Here is an 18829-nt window from a genome sequence, read left to right on the forward strand (position 1 = left end):
ATAGTATTAGAATCTCTGCCATACTGCACACTATGGACATGGCCCTGTGTGCCCTTCCTATTTGCATCCACTTCTAGTTTTCTTGAAAGGAAATGTTACAGCTAATTCCATAGTTTCTGTACCACAGAAATCCTTTTAATAGTTATTTCAAAGTAACCACAGTTTTATCTGGCCAGAGCTGAGATAGAAATCCCAATCATATTATCTCTGATTTTTACTGTATTTAGTGCAGAGGTACTCACCAGGCACTCCTGGGGGTCCAGGTAAACCATCTGGTCCTTGAGGTCCTGGCAATGCAGGCAGTGGAGTTATCCTACTGGTCTCTCCTTTCAGGCCTTCAGCAAATATATAATCAAAGATTACAAAGGCTTATAGTTTGGCAATATGTAATCTTAAGCATTTAAAAATATTAGTGATCAATCTACTTGGTTAAAAATGCAGTCTTCTACAGTTTCTGTATTTCTAAAACTCCTTTGAAAAGCCTTCAGATTCTGGCTTCATAAAGCAAAAGACATTTATTGACACCAAGCCCACCTGCAGTCTTCCTCTCAGCCCTCCTGCAGTCTAATGGAGACCCAGAAAAGGAAGCACAAAGTCAGCAGGAAAGTGATGCAACTGAGAAACGCTTAATCTGCAATTCCCTTCATAAAGGTTTAAAGCATATTCTCTTTAAGAAACCTTGACTATATCTGCCATCCAATTTCGAGTTCTTCCAGATTATGCTTGCCTATAAATACATACACGGGTATGTTTTCAGTGATTAAGTCCTTCGTATCTTCCCCTGATGACTTAGCTCAAACTAAAGATGATGACTAGATGCATATTTAAAGACTTTTTTATTTTTTTAATTCATGATGAGGACAGTCAAGCACTGGAACAGGTTGCCCAGAGATGATTTATTTGTCCTTGGAGATTTTCAAGGCTCAGATGGATAATGCCTTAAGTAACTTGGTCTGATTTCATAGCTGTCCTGCTCTGGGCAGAAGTTTTGACTACAGACCTCATAGGGTCCCTTCCAACCTCAATTATCTTATGACCCTAAGACTTTTGCAATTATCTCCAGTTGCACCAAAGTTTGAACAATGCTGTGGAAATCTCATCTCAGGAAAACTTCCTGTTTCATAAATTATGACTTTGACTTCAATCTATCTCTGCAATTTCAACCAAGTACTGTTTAACATAGATAAAACATGGTAAAATAGGAAGTTACAAACCAGCTTCTCCAGGTAATCCAGGTGGACCAGGTATTCCTTTAGAGCCTTTGAAACCTCTTATTCCTTGCGGTCCATATCCTGGCAGTCCAGGAAGCCCCCTCTCTCCAGGATGACCAAGACTGCCAGGTAATCCCAGTAGTCCTCGATCTCCTTTTGAACCAGCCAATCCCTATTAATGATTACACATGTGTGTATACCAATCATTACTTGCTCACCACACCAGCTTTCGTAACAAAATGCCCAATTCTCTGACTATAATCTTGCATTACTTCAGTAACAGAATTTTTCCTCTGATTTACTTGTTACTAAAAGAATATAAATTTGAATATCAATGGTTACAAACAGGGGGCTATTAAAAGTGAAACAACAGCTTGATTTTTTCAATCACTGTGGCATTACAATGTACATTTTTTTCCTTTTTAAAACAGGTTTGGTCAAAAAAACAGAAAAAAACCAAACACCTCAGCTCTGATTTTCCTTGAACACTGTGGAGTCAGGTTTCAAGATAGTTATAGCTGAATCACGTTAACAATTTCTCAGTCAACACAACACAATAATCATTGTTACTTTTTGTTTCTGCTAAACAAGGAGCTCTGCCCTAACAGTTCTAGTTTTATGTCAGTCCTCCCAGCTTTTGTGGTTTCTCTCAGCCCTGACTGAAGATTAACTCCTAAAAATTGAACAAGAACTACTAAAATTATTATTTCTTTTTAAGCATTATAAGTAGCCAGGAAAACCAAGTGTTTTTTAAAAAAATCTTCTACATCATAGGAATCCAGGATAACGCTCCAATATAAATATCCAAGCTAACACCACAATAGACTGTTGAGGTTTTTCAGCAACATGTACCTCCAACAGCCTCATCTTTCTCTGGCATTACATAAAAAAAATATTTACTCTCATTCTTTCATGCATATTGGTTGATATAGTTGAGCATAGTACCACTAAGTCAGGTAAAAGATATTCAGTTAAATTATCTGAATAGATAAAACAGACTGCTGTACGAGATATAAATACTGACTTAGGTTTTAATTAATTAAAAACAGTGCATACCCACCTCTTCACCTTTAGAACCCTTGGATCCTTTAGAGCCAGGTCTTCCTCGAAATCCACTTGAACCTTTCCTTCCTTTGTCTCCCTTGGCCCCTGGATCTCCTCGCTCACCTTTCGGCCCTTCTGGATACACATATCCTGGCTCACCTTTTGATCCTTTATGTCCTTGATCTCCTCTAAAACCTGGAGGTCCCTGGAACAGAGCAATCAAAAGAATTTGAGTGGTAGACTTAATGTCAACTGTTTTCAAGCATTTTTTTTTTTTTAATTAAATATGTGAGAGTGGTTCTCTTTATTCTCATCTTTATTCATTGTAACAGCACACTTCAACGAAAAGGATTTTTGTTTTCATTTGATTTTGTGGTTTTTTTTTTTTCCTTTTTCTCCTGCCTTTACTCATTTTGGCCCTGATTATCATTTCATTTATGCTACTATAAGCAGGAATAATGCAGGATCATTTAATGGATCAGACTGTTAGCCACCTGGTTGTGCTGTGGTGGCACAAAAAAAAGGGCAAGAAAGTAGTTTAAAATCTAATTAGAGATTTCTCTTCCACATGGGACTATCTCCCCAGGGACACTATAACTGCCACAGTTGGTTCTGTTCATAGTTAATGTCTTCTCTCCCTTCTTTCCCCCTCAGGGTACAAAGTGAGTACTCTATCCCAGCCAAACCCAGCACAAGCTGAAAGCATGCTGTGATTTTGGGCTCATGAACTGTTGGGAGCCTTCTGGAAAAGCCTGTTAGCAGACTCATTCTGCGTCTGAACAGCAACCACCACAACGAATACTTGTGCACGACATCTTTTTACTGGACAGCGCTGACTGTAATTTTCCATAAATAATTGCTACTACAGGGACAAGTTAGAACAACCAAATGATTTGTCTGTGGCAGCAGGTGTCAGCCTTCCCTCTTCATAATGCTTCCCAAGAGGGAATGTCTTTTGCACCCCTGAGGAAGGCATTATGAGAAGCAAGTTTCTCCCCACAGCTGGGGCTTTAGCAAGGCCTGAGTATGCTGGAAACAAAGGAAGTAAGAAGTCTGACAAAGATCACAGCACACAAAACTCTATATATGCTTTACAGCCACTGCTATGATTATCGAATTACGTAGATGAACAGAAATTAACTGTAAATTACCTATACCAGGCAGAAAGAAGCAGTGTTGCCATCATGAAATGCAGCACAAGTTAATCACACAGGTATTAACCACACCTGCTTCACTGCCTGGGCTGAACTTCTTGCTGCACTGAGAAAAATGGGCTCATGTAAAGTTAGGTCAGCCATACATTACAGTTTCTGCCTAGGTGTCCCATGAAGGCACATTCATTACTACAGAAGAAAAACCTGTTGAGATCACCTAGTATGACGCTGTATGTAACAATGGCCATGAGGTTTCTCTGAAATAATTCTTGTGGTATCTGAAAAAACAGTCTTACTTGAGCTCCTGGAAACCCTGGTGCTCCTGGAGAACCTGGAGAACCTTTTGGACCTGTTGTTCCTTCTCTACCTGCAAAAGAAACAGTGTATTTTGTAAAGAAAATGAAAACAAGGACATGGATTTTGACAAGCTCTGATAATCACACCCAGCATCGAATGTTTCTGCTTATTACATTGACTGCATCATTATAAACTGACCTGGCTTCAGGCTGCAGCTAAGCTCATTAGCATTCTGACTTCACCTCTTTTAGGGCTTGTGCTCGTAACGGTAGACAGAGCTGTATCAGGCTCTCACACTCATCACAACCTCAGGGCTAGTTCAAGGCCTGCATGCTACAGACATGCCCATACCAGAGTCTTACTCTAAAAGCAAAATCATTGGCATTTCCTACTATACTGTTAGAAACAGGATAACTTACCAGGCATGCCATCCTGGCCATGTGGCCCAGGAGAACCAGGAAGACCAGGCATTCCCAGAATATAGCTGCAATCAGTACACAAGTAAGCTTCATCACCTAGAATGAAAATCATTCATTAGTTCCACCGTAAGTCATTCCCAAGCTTAACTAATGTATTACACAGTTTGTTATAGAGGATAGCTAACACTTTTTGGCCGGAGAGTGGCAGAATCACAGCCTTAATTTTGTTGGAAGATCACTTCCAAAACAGTACAAAATTTCCTGTGGTCAGACAGTGATGCAGAACTGATTACATTTAATTGAAAATGCAGAAACATCCAGTTTAGATATCTTTATTTTTTCAAGTCTAGTTTTAGAAAATCATTTGAATACAGTCATTCTACTGAGAAGCCAAATTCTCTCAAAAGAAGAAAGGGACACAGACTTCAAACTAACATGGCTCCATAATAGCCTGGGTGACTGTAATGACTAGCAAGTGGCAAAGAGATTCAGCAGCTCCTGTGGTAAAATTTGCAGAAGGAACCTTCTGTCAGAGAACAACTGCTAGTGTCAAACATAAAAATAGGAGAATATGAAACCCCTACCAATCTGTAACAATTGTTCCAGTGAAGATCTACACCCTGCTGCAGTGCTGCAGTGCTGTACAACTGGTGTGCAGCACTGGCACATGCACTGCTCTTTTAGCTGCTCTTTACTACAAGGGAAGGAAGGCATCTTGCTATCCCTAATGAGTTTTCTTAAATCTCTGAACTCATCAAATGGCTTAAGAGGTAAATTAAGTTAAAAATTTGATGAGGATCCATGAAGATTACTGGATTGTACCATCTACTTCTAAGTGACAGTCTTCTGAAACTGACCTTTCATGCCAATATCTCCTGGAGGTCCTGGAGGTCCTGTACACCCTGGCTCTCCGGGAAGTCCTGGTAGGCCTGTTTTAAATGTTACTCTACCTGTTAATGAAATGAGCATAGCACCATTACATCAGCAGATTATTCAGGCAATTCTCTAGTTGCGAAAAGAAAAAGAAGTTGCAGGGATGAGCTGGAGACAGGATTCTCATCCTTATGGGTCCCTTCCAACTTGATGTGTTCTAGGATTCATTTAAAAGAGAGAACTACCTGGAGAAATCCAAAACACCTGTAATTGGAGTTACTTGAGGATAAATATGGTAATGCCAAAGTAAATCTCAGCAGACTGTTGGATCCATCTGTCTAGGCTTTAAATAGCAAAGTCCCTTCTGGGCAAAGTATTTCCAATTTATTTGAATCAACAGAATCATAATTCTTTCTTTTAACACAAATGGGAGACCTTTTTTTAATCTTAAACCATTAATGCTGTTCATGTATCTTTGACAGAATTATTCTGCTGTATTTGCCATTACATTGGAAAAACAGAACACTCATCAAGATCTTCCTAAGTTAATATATTTGGAGGATAGATATATTTTTCAAAAGGAGGAGAATACAGGCACTACATTGGTATTGGTTCAGAAAAACCTGTTTTGGCCATACTGCATACAAAAGAAACATCATGCTGTTGAAACTCCTAGTTAAAGAGGTATTCATAATTAATACATTTTCTAGAAGTTTTATAAACTGCTGCTGCTTTGTTTTCATGCAGCCAGAACTTCAGACCTGCTCTAGGGCCCTCTAAGACCTCTGGAGGCATGCAAGTGATTTCTCTAGCTTTCAGATTAGCCCATTCTGAATTTAGTTTTACAGATTTACTACAACCTCTGTAAGAATTAATTTTAAAAACAGATTTTCTCTCACTAATCTTTCCTGGTTTTATGTTGCAGACTTTTATAGTCACAGTTATACAAAAAGGTGAGAAATCTTTATATTGGGAAGCCATTGTATCTTTCCCACAGAATCTCATTAGCAATGGAGCACACACCTTCACTATGTATGTGTTTTCATGAATATCCTAAAAAAAATTTCCCAAAAGAAATTATATTCAGCAATATTACTCAAAATATACTCTATAAGTAATATATTTAATGTCATACATTAGATATCAAGATGCCTCTGGATTTGTTCTTGCTCATTATGTATACAATACTGAAACATCACCTGGTTCTCCTGGGGGACCTGGTAATCCAACAGAACCAGGTCTGCCAGCAATACCAGGCAGTCCTGGAGGGCCTACAATACATAAGCCAGTTTGTCCTTTCTCTCCTTTTTTTCCCTTTGGCCCAGGAAATCCTGGGGGACCTCTCAAACCAGGTCTTGACACACCTAACCAAAGAGGAAAAGATAAAAAAATGAAGTTAAAGAAGAAATGGAATTTCAAAGCAAAGTAAGTACTCAGTAGGATGCTTGAAAGACAAACATATTGAGTTCATCCCACAAATCCTTTTTATCTTGTCATATATTAAAAAACCTCAATGAGAATGCAAATACATTTAAATATTATCTTTAACCTCTCTTTAAATACTCAGCCCATCAAAGCTTTTGGGTGACAATTTTTTACCACCTAGAGATATGGTTAAAGTTATCTGAAGTTAAGATTCCACAAAGCTGATTCAGTGAAATGGGCAGGAAGAACAATGTGTTCTATTGTCGGTACCGGATCATTACACATACCTGGTCTACCAGCATCTCCGGGACGACCCTGTGGCCCTGCAAAAGCAATGTATTTAGAACTTGAGTTAAACAACTGTATACTCTGCAAAGTCATGACTCAGTAATACTGACTGCAAACTTTGGGCTTCTACATTTTAGACTTATTTTATCTTTTAAGAATTTGGTTTTGCCTGCGTAGGCATCTACTGCTTATGCAACTGTTGCATACTGACAATTTTCACCGACACCTGGCAAGATATGGACATTTACAACAGGTAGGAATAGGATCCACCACATTTATCTTAGGTGGGGATGCACTCAGTTACCTGAGATCAACTTATAGGCCTGCAAACTTGCTTCTTTTTGCCACCATTATTTCCTCTAGTAAATATACCACCTCTTCACAATACATTAGTATCTTTGCAAGGCTCAACTTTCCCGTTGCCATCCCTTGCAAGTATGTAAGTAGATTCACAACAACAAAGTGTATTCACTGAATGCAACACAATCACTTGGATATATATATATAACTCATAAAACTAGAACATCAAAACACAGAAGGCAAGAACTTGCTGGATGAGTATGAGATATAGCCTACAAGATGCTGCCTCAGAGTTCAGCCCACAAGTCCTTGTTACGCTGTGATACAGCTCTAACATCCACATATGCAGTACATTTCAATTTTGTAGCATGGCCAAAATAAAATAAAAACTTGCAGATTATTATTATTTTGGAATGATAGGCAATAAAAATGGCATAGGACAAATTATGAAAGCTAAAAAAAAAAAGCGCATGACCTTTAACAGGAGACTTTCAGCCCTAATGGTTTGTCTATGGCATATACAAATAATGTGCTGATGCAGTAGTCCACTAAGGTCATGACACAGGATGTCAGTGAGCTTAGGTGCTCAACTCAATTATCTGCACAAAGAAGCATGCCAGCTTCATTATTTTTACGATGAAACATGGCCATAAATGAAAGTCTCAGGATACATTATAATTCTTCAATTTGATGGGAGTAATTTGGAAATATTCTTGTAAAGGCAGAAGCAGGTTGCTGGGTGCTCAAAAACCTGTCTGCAACAAGCCCTCTGAGTAGACAGCTCTTGTTAAAAGATTCTAGTTTTGATGTCCCACTCACCCGGCATGCCACGTTGACCTTTTGGTCCTGGAGGTCCAGGGGGTCCTTCATCTCCTTTTTCATGAATCACATGATCATAGTACTCCGTCTTAAGAGAGAGATAGTAAGAAAGAAAGAATGGTAAGGATGAAGAGAGAAGCACAGTACCTCACATTGAACATTGGTTAAAACAATGTTATGATCTCATTCATAATTTTGATGGTGTGACACCATAAGACATTTCTAATCACATGGTAATCACAAGCAGAGAGAAATGAAATTGTAATTGTTATACACAGATAATGCCAAGAGATCTGTACAAATAGATGGGGCTGGGATTTCAGCTCAATTCCTCAACTCCCAGATAACTCCTCTGCCTGCAGATGCAACTACAGAGGCAAGGTGTAAGTTGGAGACCCAATCACAAATATTACGGTAGCATGAAATAGAAAATATTCTTGAAATAAATCTCTAGGAATCACTTAGTCTATTCCATCAGCTATATCTAGACTGCTCTTTCAAACAATCATACATGACAACAGACAAAAATCAACTACTTAAGTCACATGTGCATTAAAAACTAATTCCTAAAAAATTTAATACTTAATTTATTGAAGTTTAATATTATGATGTTTCAAAGTTTCTACAAATGACAGGCAAAATCAAAAGTCAATTTGCTGTAACTCTTATTTTATAACCATAAATTTTTGCTCTTTTCTGGATATTTTTTTTTTTCAATGGGCACCATTACTGGGAAATCAGTATTATAATAATTATCATGCCTTGATATATAAACATCACACTGAAACTTAAACTGACTACTAATGCACCAATTTAAAAATTAATAAAAAACTCCTTAAAATTAAAATAAAAAAAAAATTTACTTTTCTCATATAGATGTTTTGAAAAGCAGTGGGTTTTAGTACTCTGTGAATATCACAAATGATTCAGCTTTTTACAAAGTTACTTCTTTTGAACAATTTGGGCAGATGTTTCCATTAGGTGTGCATGGGGCCTTTAAGAAAGCCACTAGTGAGATAGCATGACTAGACAGAGAGATTTTACTCATAGCATCTCCTGTATCCTTTAAAAAGTCTTCTTAGGATTTTAAAATTAATACCACCTGTCCTGGAACTGATTAGAGATTGGTTTAAGAACTAACTCCTGTGAATTTCTGCAAGTGTTCTGTGACAGTCCAATCCCCTGCCAAAATTGCTGGAACTGAGTGAGGTCTAACCAGGCCCTGATTGTGCATCCACCTCCACATGAAGGAAGCTGCCATCTCTGTGAGACTCCCAGCAACATCAGTACTCTGAGAAAGCCGTGCCTCGATTAGAGCATCACAGGACATCTGTTACTGCCTTATACAGTCAGTCTGGCATATTCTTATTCTGATAGTTTAGAAAAATTATATGAAGATAATTTACACTTACTTGACCGCAAGCTCCAGGTGGACCAACGTTTCCTTTCATCCCCTTCATGAGAAAAGAGAGATGGGATTGTTTATTAAAAACAATAGATGACATGACATTTGGTACCCACTGTTACTTCAGTACATTGCTCATAACATTAAAGAACTTCTGCTCCTGACCAGTCCTTCACCACACTCATCTCTGTTCCTTACACAACTATTCAAGCACATACACCAAAAACTATAGGAACACATCAGCAGGCACAGATGGACACCAGTTCAAACACATGATCTACTTCAGCTGATCCATTCTCTATTCCATGATATCATTACTCATCATTGCTTAGGTAAAGTAAAACATACTGTACACACATTGATAAATAAAACGACATAGTAACCCCAAATCATACCTTATGCTTATCCTTAAATGCAAGAGCAAAACCATTAGACAATACCTTAGCTCCCAGCCTGCCAGCCAGTCCTGGTTTGCCCTGTTCACCCTTTGGTCCCTGCAGGTGACAGTACACAACTTTATGAGGATTTATCTTTTAGCACCGTAAGATCTAAAATGGAAAACTTTATTCTTTCACAGCAATGGCAAGGTGCATGTGACTTTCTCATAGGAAGAAATCTCAGAGAAAGACTCAGTTTGGGAAATACCACAGGTCTCTCACCCAAACCTGCCTTTGTAACAGCACACTCCACCAATCCCAAGGTGGAGCCACTTGCATAGCACAAGTGTAGGAGGCTCTGGTTTGTTCTCCCTCTGCAAACTACTATTTCTGGAAGGAGAGAAACTGAGCACAATGTGAGACTCACACTCAGCAACTCCCTCTCCCAGAACTTGGTCAGTCTGCACAATGGCGCTGATCTCAAGAGGTGTCAGTAAAACCATGAGGGAAAATAGTGCAGACCACTGCTCAGGCTTTCTGCAAGTGCATACATGCAAGGAAAAGGGACTTCACAGAGGCTTATGAGGTTGAATGCACAGCTAATTAGTAAAGCTGAAATGGGAACAGGGCAATGACATGTCTTTGTCATGACAGAAAGTATTCTTTCTGTTAGCTGAGGCTGTAGAGCTTTGTGGTCTGTCATTCCACATTCTTTGTCAGACTGAAATGTGTTTAGACTGTCTGGGAAGGTCATTTTGGCATGATGAAAACAATGTGTTAGTAAGATATATGTGAAATTGGATATTCTCACAATAAGAACTTTGATAAGACATTTGTGAGGTCACTGTGACCCCAATGATGATGTTAAAGCTGAAGATAAGTAAATATAAAAGAGTGGTATTTAGCCAATTGAATACAGTATTCCAAATACATTTGAACAACTTTATCTTTTAAATTAGTATAGAAACAAGATAATTTTGGTTATAAAATGGCATGTTTTAAGAATTATGTGATGACAAGATGACCATTTTAATAGCTATCAGTCATCTTATTTCAGGCCAAGGCAGCTGTAACCTTGACAACAACTTTACTTTGTTAAAGAATGTGTTTGACTCTAGTGATTAAAAATTATTCATTTTGCTTCTTGATTTATGCTGAAGTGAAGGTATAACTCTTGCAAAAATTTTAATGTGACTGACCAGAATTAAACTCAGTAGAATTAATTTTGCATAACTTGGACCATGTCTCAAACTCATTAGATAATCAGCAGCAAGCAACAGGTCTTTTTAATTTACACATAAGAGACAACATCTATGAAATAAGACTCTCTCTCCTGCATAAATCTGTGAGGACATGGTATGTCCCAAGGCCAGCTGTACAAAAGGAAATGTTTCACAGTATATGCAAATCAACATTTTCAAATATATTCTGCAATAGGAAAAAACTATGACAGGAAGATATGACTGTGATAAGCAGATTACTATTACTTAGAAAGCATTTAGAAGGCTTCCTTCATTACCGGTAAACCAGGTGGACCCGGGGCACCTTCTTTTCCAGGTTTACCCTACAAAGGAACAAAAATAAAATAAAATAAAATAAAATAAAATAAAATAAAATAAAATAAAATAAAATAAAATAAAATAAAATAAAATAAAATAAAATAAAATAAAATAAAATAAAATAAAATAAAACAGATCAAAATATGGGTCATTGCATTAAAAGAGCATAACAACTAAATGCTGTGCATATGGCTGTATTTTTGGTCTTTGCAAATTTTGAAAAGACATTAAGGTTATTTTTAAAATGTTTATTATTTCTAATCATAACTAATGTTCATAAAACTCTTCAAAACAGGGAGTAAGATATTCCCTGGACATTCCTCCTGCTGTGGAGGATTAGTTGAGGCAGACACTTCACCAGCACAAAGTGCCAGTCAAGTGCAGAAAGCTTGGTGCAAAACCAAGTCCTTGCAGAAGCAAGACAAATGATAAAATAATACAGCAGCTAGCAGCCCTTCTAATGATGAGCATGAAAAGATACTGAAGGGAAACTTTTCACCTACAGGAAATGGGGTCAAGAGATAACTTGAAGAGAAATTATTTAATGAATAGGGAGTACATTTCAAAGGAACTGGAAGTAGGACAGTAGGTGGAAAAGTGACAACAGAAGGAGGCAGCATGCCAGAGGCATCTGCTGTTTTCCATGGTGCACAGCACATTAGGCAGCCTTCCATGGGGGTCCTGGTATCTAGTGTGGCAACAATACGTCTTAAGCAATTCATAACAACAACAACAACAGAAGACAGAAGGAAGGGAGAGAGGGTGGAAATATGGGAAGAGAAACAGAACAAAATGAAAACATAGGTCTGAATATGGATACCTTGCTTGCCACCTTGAAGGCAGAAATGAGGAAAACCTGGTAGATTAAAATCCACAGCAGGAAGGTAGTGATAAAGGGGGGTGGAAAATTATGAGCTCAGAACATCAGGTAAAAGTACATTTTAGAAACTTTTTTTGCACAGAGTAAATTAATTAAACTTAAAATAATTTTGAAAAAGATGACCAGACCATGAATTATGATGTAAGCATCAGAAAAACCAGCAATACTCAAAAGATAGCAGAACTTAACCAAAGAGGATACTTTGAAAGAGGAGAAGGGGAACTGGAATGATGTCACCACACGCTCAAAACTTGTGCAAAATAATATTTTTTTTCTAGAATGTAAAATCCACAGCCATTTGATATCTTGTGCTCACTGATATAACTTCAATAGCAAAAGGAAAAATTTTGTTTTCCCTCTAGAACAGCCAGTCAGTCAATGACTTAACAAAATTTTTATTTCCTTAGCATTCTTCAGGGTCAATAGGCAGAAAAGCAAGGATGCTATACTACTTCCTCCACAAAGGAGGAAAGGAGAGGTCAATTAAGAAGATTTCTAAAAAATACTGCATGACAGGGAAGGGCTTTTGCAAACAGAAGATGTAATAAGGAAGAAAGACAGAAGATTGAGGAAGCAGAACACATACGGGATAGCAAAAACATTTACTACTTTACACCAGTAACTCAAATAGAAATTAAATTTTTGTTATATATAGGAATAATAAAAATAACAATCAAGTTGCTCTATAGCATCATCATCACTATAGCACCATATAATTGAAGAAAGAACAATCTACAGGTAGTACTGATCTTGTCCTGCTACCTTTCCTTGTGGAAGAAAATTTATTGCAAACACAAGAAATATGGGAAAAGTTTCAAAACATATGTTTAGACTGAATGAAATATTTCATTTGAAAATTATTTTTTCTTAATATTGCTTTCAAAATGTATTTGGAGTCAAAATGTTTTATTCAGAAAATGTCACAAAACATTTTGATTTATTTGGATTTCTAAGGGCTCTCCCCTGATTACATATTGGTAAACTGCTATGAATTCATACAGTTTTAATTACTAAGAACCTGCATCTTTCATTGATTAGTTTTTTAACTGAAAGTTTGAAAGTCATTTGAATGCAAAGTGGTAACTTTCTATTTAATTTTCTTCAAAATGTAGATATACTAAAGAAAATTATATTTTAATGTGTATGCTTTTAAAAATAAATGTATGATTTTTTCTCATATTATCCTGTTAACAGAATAACTCTCTTATGACCACTTTCTTCACATGTCCATGTACCTGCTGGTAAACCCCATGTTTTTTATTCTCTTCTACATATCCACTGGCACTATAAAGCCAGGACATGTTCAGAAGAGCACTTTTTTTTTTTTACTAAGTTTCAACAGTAGAATCTTTACAGCAAAACAAATAGAAATGCATCCACCATCATCTGACCCTTGCTTCATATATTTGTGGTATGTGACCTTATAAGAACAATCATTTGACTTTCTGCTGTCTAGTCTGGTTTACTAACTGAAACAGCTTTTGAATCTAAGAAAATTTGCTCTGAGTGGCATTGAAACAAAAACCGGAGAGCCACACTAGGGCAAAACTGCTTTTCAGAAAAGACTAACATATGGGTATTCAATTGTTTGGACATACCTGTGCTCCGGGTTCTCCTCGGTCGCCCTTTTCACTTTGAGAATCACCAACTGGCCCCTGTAACAAAACCACCCTCAAGATACAGGTATTTTGAAACTCATGTTTTCTAAATTTAATATATCTTTTATAGTTTTATTATCTTTAAAAAGAAGTATAAAAATAAAGTACAGTTAGAATGTTATTAATAGGTATTATATTATATTCATTAGTTCTATTCATTAAAGGTCAGAATAAGTGGTGTTAATACTGGACTTTGAAGAGTAGCTTTTACTATGTGATGCTGCTGGATTTAAGTGATTTACTTTTGGTCACTTACTGTAAACCCCATTGGCCCTGGAAGTCCTCTTGACCCTTTTTCTCCTTTCTCTCCTTTCAAGTCCTATTACACAGAAAGTAAGAATTTAATACAATCTCTTGGATTTTTCTGTGCTTACCATAACACTTAAGGAAAATACAAATAACACAAATAGGAAATCCTTACATTACCAGCAAGCTTCTTTAAGCAGAGATGGTTCTACTTAAATGACTAAGGAACAGAAACTTCATCTCAGTGCTCCTAAGTCTATGATGTTTGAAATCTAAACTGGCTCTGCATGTATTTCTGTACGTAACAAGTTCAAAGCTACATCCCTGTGATTGCATGCAAGGGGACTGAAGTAAATATCCCCAGAAATGGCAACAAATTGCAAGTGAGAAACAAATAAACTTTAGTTTCTTCATTGGAGCTACAGTTACCTCCAGTATGTAAATGCAGTGGTTACAGATGCAATCCTTGCCTCTGTGGGCTCAAAATTAGATTACCCTACCGTGTAGTACTATTACCTATTGAACCACATCCTAAGGTCACTGTAAAGCCAAAGTTTATAAACTGTCTACTTATTACCTGGTTAGACTCATTCCCCAAGCTACTTATGTAAGAAGTTTTGAGGGGTCTTTCAATCTTAAAGTCCAGCGTGTCTGAAATATTGCCATCCCCCAATGATAAGATGTCACAGCTGTGACTGGGAAGTGCTCCGGGTGGTCTGTATTTGATTTAAACAGGGAAGAGCTGCTGTGCCTAAATGCTGAATATTGCTTCTACAATCTTTCTCTTCCCTCCTCAATACAGTCTTGATACAAAATTCGCTTTTCAGTTTAGCACATAATGGGGGGGATTTTTGACAAGTACATGGATTAGATGCAAATTATATAAAGAGCAGAGTCGAGAATGGGTTGAAGATTTGTTCTGCTAATATGTGAACGCTTAAAAATGCGTATCATCTACTGCTGTTAAAGTTCTATATAAGGACAAATACAAAAATTTTAATTCACAAAGCAATACTTAAAAAGAAGGTTGAAACGGATTATTTCCTTTCTCCAATACTCACTGTTTTTCCCCTTTCCATCATTACTCATATTCCAGTGAAAACAATGAGAAAATAAACTATGAAATGTACATGAGCATGCTGTAAGCTTTTGTGAAACTCCGGTAGCTCAGAGTCCTGATATTTTCAGTGACAAAGCCCAGAGGTCAACACAGCTGTGGCTTTGATAGCTATTCAGAAAATCTATGTTGATTTGATGAAGCTAAAAGTGATTTACTTTTCATGTACTCAGAGATCCAAAGCAGATGGATTACTAATAAGCATTTGGCATTCCAGGGGCATCATGCAGATGTGTATGTGAATACACAGGCCTCAGCTGAGCTGGCTGTACAGACACACTCTAAGACCTTAGTATCTAACTAAACAAGTCTGAAAAATGTTAGGATAAGTAAAAGGAAATGTTATTAGAACAATGAAGGTGAAAACGTCCTCTCAAAGTAAAACCTGGTAAAATGGCTTATCTGAACATGATGTTTTAACAATTTTACTACCGTCATGTTGTCTGGTCCACTTAATGTCACAATAACAGTTCCCGGTGGTCCAGGGGGTCCAGTTAACCCAGTGTCACCCTTGAAACAAAAGAAAAAAAATAGAGAAATTACAAGTGGTGTGTTTTTCTTGTTTCAAATTACTATTGCTATACTTTTGACGTTGTGAAAATTTTTCTGTCATTACAGTCAGCTGTTAATACAGTTAATGTTTCTCTTTGCTTACTATTTATCTTCCAATAAAAAAGGCATAAGGAAGACTTAAGATTACTATGACAACCTTCTCCTAGCTCAGAAATATAAAAATGCATATGCTCATTTCTGTTAAAGTATATAGAATTAGCTTAAATTTTTAATACTATTTGCTTAAAAGTTATGGAACCATTTTAAATCTAAATAAAATATTTCCTTGATTATAATTTTTCTCTCAATTTGATTAAGTCAATCAATCAAGTACATAAACTGTTTTTGGCAGCATTCTCAGGACTGAAATCTGTGTATTACAGGGGCATGATTGTAAAATAGTGCTGACATTTAAAATTAGCTCTTATGTGCCCTTAACCAAAAATATTAATATTGCAGTACAATTTTTCATTAAGGATATTTCAGAACAGGGAGAAGTCCTAAATGTAATCTTTCCTGTGGAGCTCAACAAAATAACATCCATAATTTCCAGTGATTTTAAGCTAGTGGAATGCCTTTGTGTGCACTTGCAGTGTAACAGCAAAGAATGCATCACTCTTTCATAAGGAAGCAAGATGCTCCATGGTCACGTGAGCTACTCTTAATGAATAATCAATTCTATTTACAGAAATTTTTCCAGGAAATTTTAGCACATTTTCAGGAGTAATTACAAAGTTAAAACCAATCCCACTGTCAGATAGCACTGTTTCAGCTCACAGCTGAATCTGTGCAGGTCGGTTAGCATAACTGTGAGATGCCCCAAGTTCTTGAATGGATCCTGTAAGGACACTCAGACTGACTACACTGGTCCTCCAACTGCAGGCTGAGGTCCCGAGAGACAATATATGCATTTGTAATACTCACTAACTTAATGTTAATTATATGGTATACGAAGTAAGAACATGGACAACAAGTCATCCAATTTTTATTCAGAATCTGGGAGGTTTTCTAGCATCATAAAGGCTGACACTGAAATATTTTGGCCATAAGAAACTGTGAGTCTACAGGTGCTATATATTTACCAATGTTTACATGCTTAGAAAAGCATTTAGGAACCCTGTGCAAATGATATATAAATTAATTTAATGTTATGTGTTAGTAAATATTAAGTACTGGCTCCTCTTAGGTTTCTACCATTCTATCAGGAAGTTTATCTCATTGGCTTGTATGTGGAAACAGTTTGTCCTTAGACATTAGTTGCCATTTTCCAGTAAAAGACTTCCACATATATGCTGAAAATTTTTATGTCACAGTACTTCCCCAAACATTTCACCATAATATATCAGAAAAAGAATAAACCAATCAAAACTTAAAGAACGTTTTAAGTATTTTATACAATTACCTTTCTTCCTTTGGTTCCTATTACTTTCAGTCCCATAAGACCCTGCAAAAAAATCCCCAAGTGTTATTTTTTTTAATTTTAAAATCAGCTATAGAATGAGTTCATTGATGTTACACATAATAGGAAGTTTTCATTTTTATCACCAATCTGAGACTACCTTAGGTCCAGGAGGTCCTGCTTTCCCTGGCAAGCCCTACAAAAAAGGTACAAAAATTTCCTTAATTTAAAAAATTACAATATTCAGCACCAACACAGTTGTTTTGAAGTACCAAATTTTCATGAGTTGTATCACTATCTTTATTCTTTCTTCCACCTTTAAACCGCAATTTGTTGTGAGTGGGTGACAGAATTTCTATACAACATAGTTGCATACATATACATTTCTCTTACAGTTATACACATTAGTATTTAAAGTGAATTTATGGGTAATTATTTGAAAACTAAAATTTATGCCTACATGGACAAGGATGCTTCTGAAAACATGGAAATTATCATGCATAAAAATAATCAAAAGAAACTGAAAAGAAAGTAAATCAGATGTGTACAGAAGGATATGGATTTCTCATACACATATCTCTAGACCTCAGACCAGTCTGGGAGAGTCAAGCACTTGTCCTTGGGTAATTCCACAGGTTTCTGGGAAAATGAAATGTTAAAGTAACTAGTGAGACATAAGTTCATACTCACTGAAACACCTGGAGGGCCCTGTGGTCCAAGTTCCCCAGGATATCCTTGAGGACCCTGGGCCCCCTGCATATTAAAAAAGAAACAGGAATAAATATCTTGGCGAGATTATGAGCAAACCACAACACTAAGTTCAATGAACTAAATAACAAACAGAGGAGCAGCACTGTCTCTGGATTTCCTTTTCATGTCTCAGGATAACACAGAAGTGTAATTCTTCCTCACTGCTTCACTGGTTGGCATACGTTTTGAAACGTAAGAAAACATATCTGTTCAAAAATTAAACTACTCAAGTGAGGATGTATGGTCTGTTTAACTGTGGATATTCTCATAAACCATATAGTCCTATTAATAACCCTAATAATCCTTTAATATTTTGAATACTATATGCAATAAATTATTCTGTACTTTAAAGCTTCATTTTCAAAGAAATGGAAAATTAAAAAAAAATATTTTCCTTTTAATTTCATGTCCTTCGTTTATCATAACAGTCAAAAGAAATGTCTGCTCTGCCTTCTCCTGTTAATCTCCATTTTTAAACTATGGATCATACTGTCCTTCGTTAGTACTCCAGAAATTGAGCTGGTGTAATCTGTCCATGAGGAGTTTTTGTGGTTGGATTAGATGGTCGTTGTAGGTCCCTTACATCTAACTGAATCATTCTATCCTATCCTATCCTATCCTATCCTATCCTATCCTATCCTATCCTATCCTATCCTATCCTATCCTATCCTATCCTATCCTATCCTATTCTATTCTATTCTATTCTATTCTATTCTATTCTATTCTATTCTATTCTATTCTATTCTATTCTATTCTATTCTATTCTATTCTATTCTACTCTATTCTACTCTATTCTATTCTATTCTATACATAGGGGTAAACCCTTAAATATAGGACCAGTTTTTCTCCATTTCTAAAGTATTGTTGTTTGTCTGCAACCTGTCTTCCCTACCTCACTTTACTAACAAATAATGAATACTATTGGTTCTGACAACAAAATTAATTACTGTTGTCTTGGTGAACGCTGGTTTGTAAAGTCAGAAGAAAGATTTTGAATGTACTTTATTAAACAGACTACATAAATAGTTTTTTTAAGACACAGAATTATTTTCTTGT

General features: G+C 36.6%; 1 protein-coding gene across 1 annotated transcript in view; it reads right to left on the reverse strand.

The window, feature by feature from the left end:
- COL4A3 (collagen type IV alpha 3 chain) overlaps window positions 1-18829 on the reverse strand; it is a 63476-nt gene that overhangs the window by 23034 nt on the left and 21613 nt on the right. Inside the window, exons 10-27 of the mRNA XM_033005374.2 lie at window positions 17714-17776; window positions 17184-17219; window positions 17027-17068; window positions 15505-15582; window positions 13966-14028; window positions 13650-13706; window positions 11132-11176; window positions 9676-9729; window positions 9243-9284; window positions 7831-7918; window positions 6711-6746; window positions 6198-6362; window positions 4983-5075; window positions 4126-4221; window positions 3706-3776; window positions 2272-2460; window positions 1215-1383; window positions 243-335 (exon numbers count right to left, since the gene is read on the reverse strand). Of these exons, the coding sequence (XP_032861265.2) occupies window positions 243-335; window positions 1215-1383; window positions 2272-2460; window positions 3706-3776; window positions 4126-4221; window positions 4983-5075; window positions 6198-6362; window positions 6711-6746; window positions 7831-7918; window positions 9243-9284; window positions 9676-9729; window positions 11132-11176; window positions 13650-13706; window positions 13966-14028; window positions 15505-15582; window positions 17027-17068; window positions 17184-17219; window positions 17714-17776 (1480 nt within the window). The remainder of the gene's footprint in view (window positions 1-242; window positions 336-1214; window positions 1384-2271; window positions 2461-3705; window positions 3777-4125; window positions 4222-4982; window positions 5076-6197; window positions 6363-6710; window positions 6747-7830; window positions 7919-9242; window positions 9285-9675; window positions 9730-11131; window positions 11177-13649; window positions 13707-13965; window positions 14029-15504; window positions 15583-17026; window positions 17069-17183; window positions 17220-17713; window positions 17777-18829) is intronic.

Source organism: Tyto alba, unplaced genomic scaffold (genome assembly GCF_018691265.1).
Source record: "Tyto alba isolate M040663 unplaced genomic scaffold, T.alba_DEE_v4.0 Super-Scaffold_10, whole genome shotgun sequence".
Lineage (NCBI taxonomy): Eukaryota > Metazoa > Chordata > Aves > Strigiformes > Tytonidae > Tyto > Tyto alba.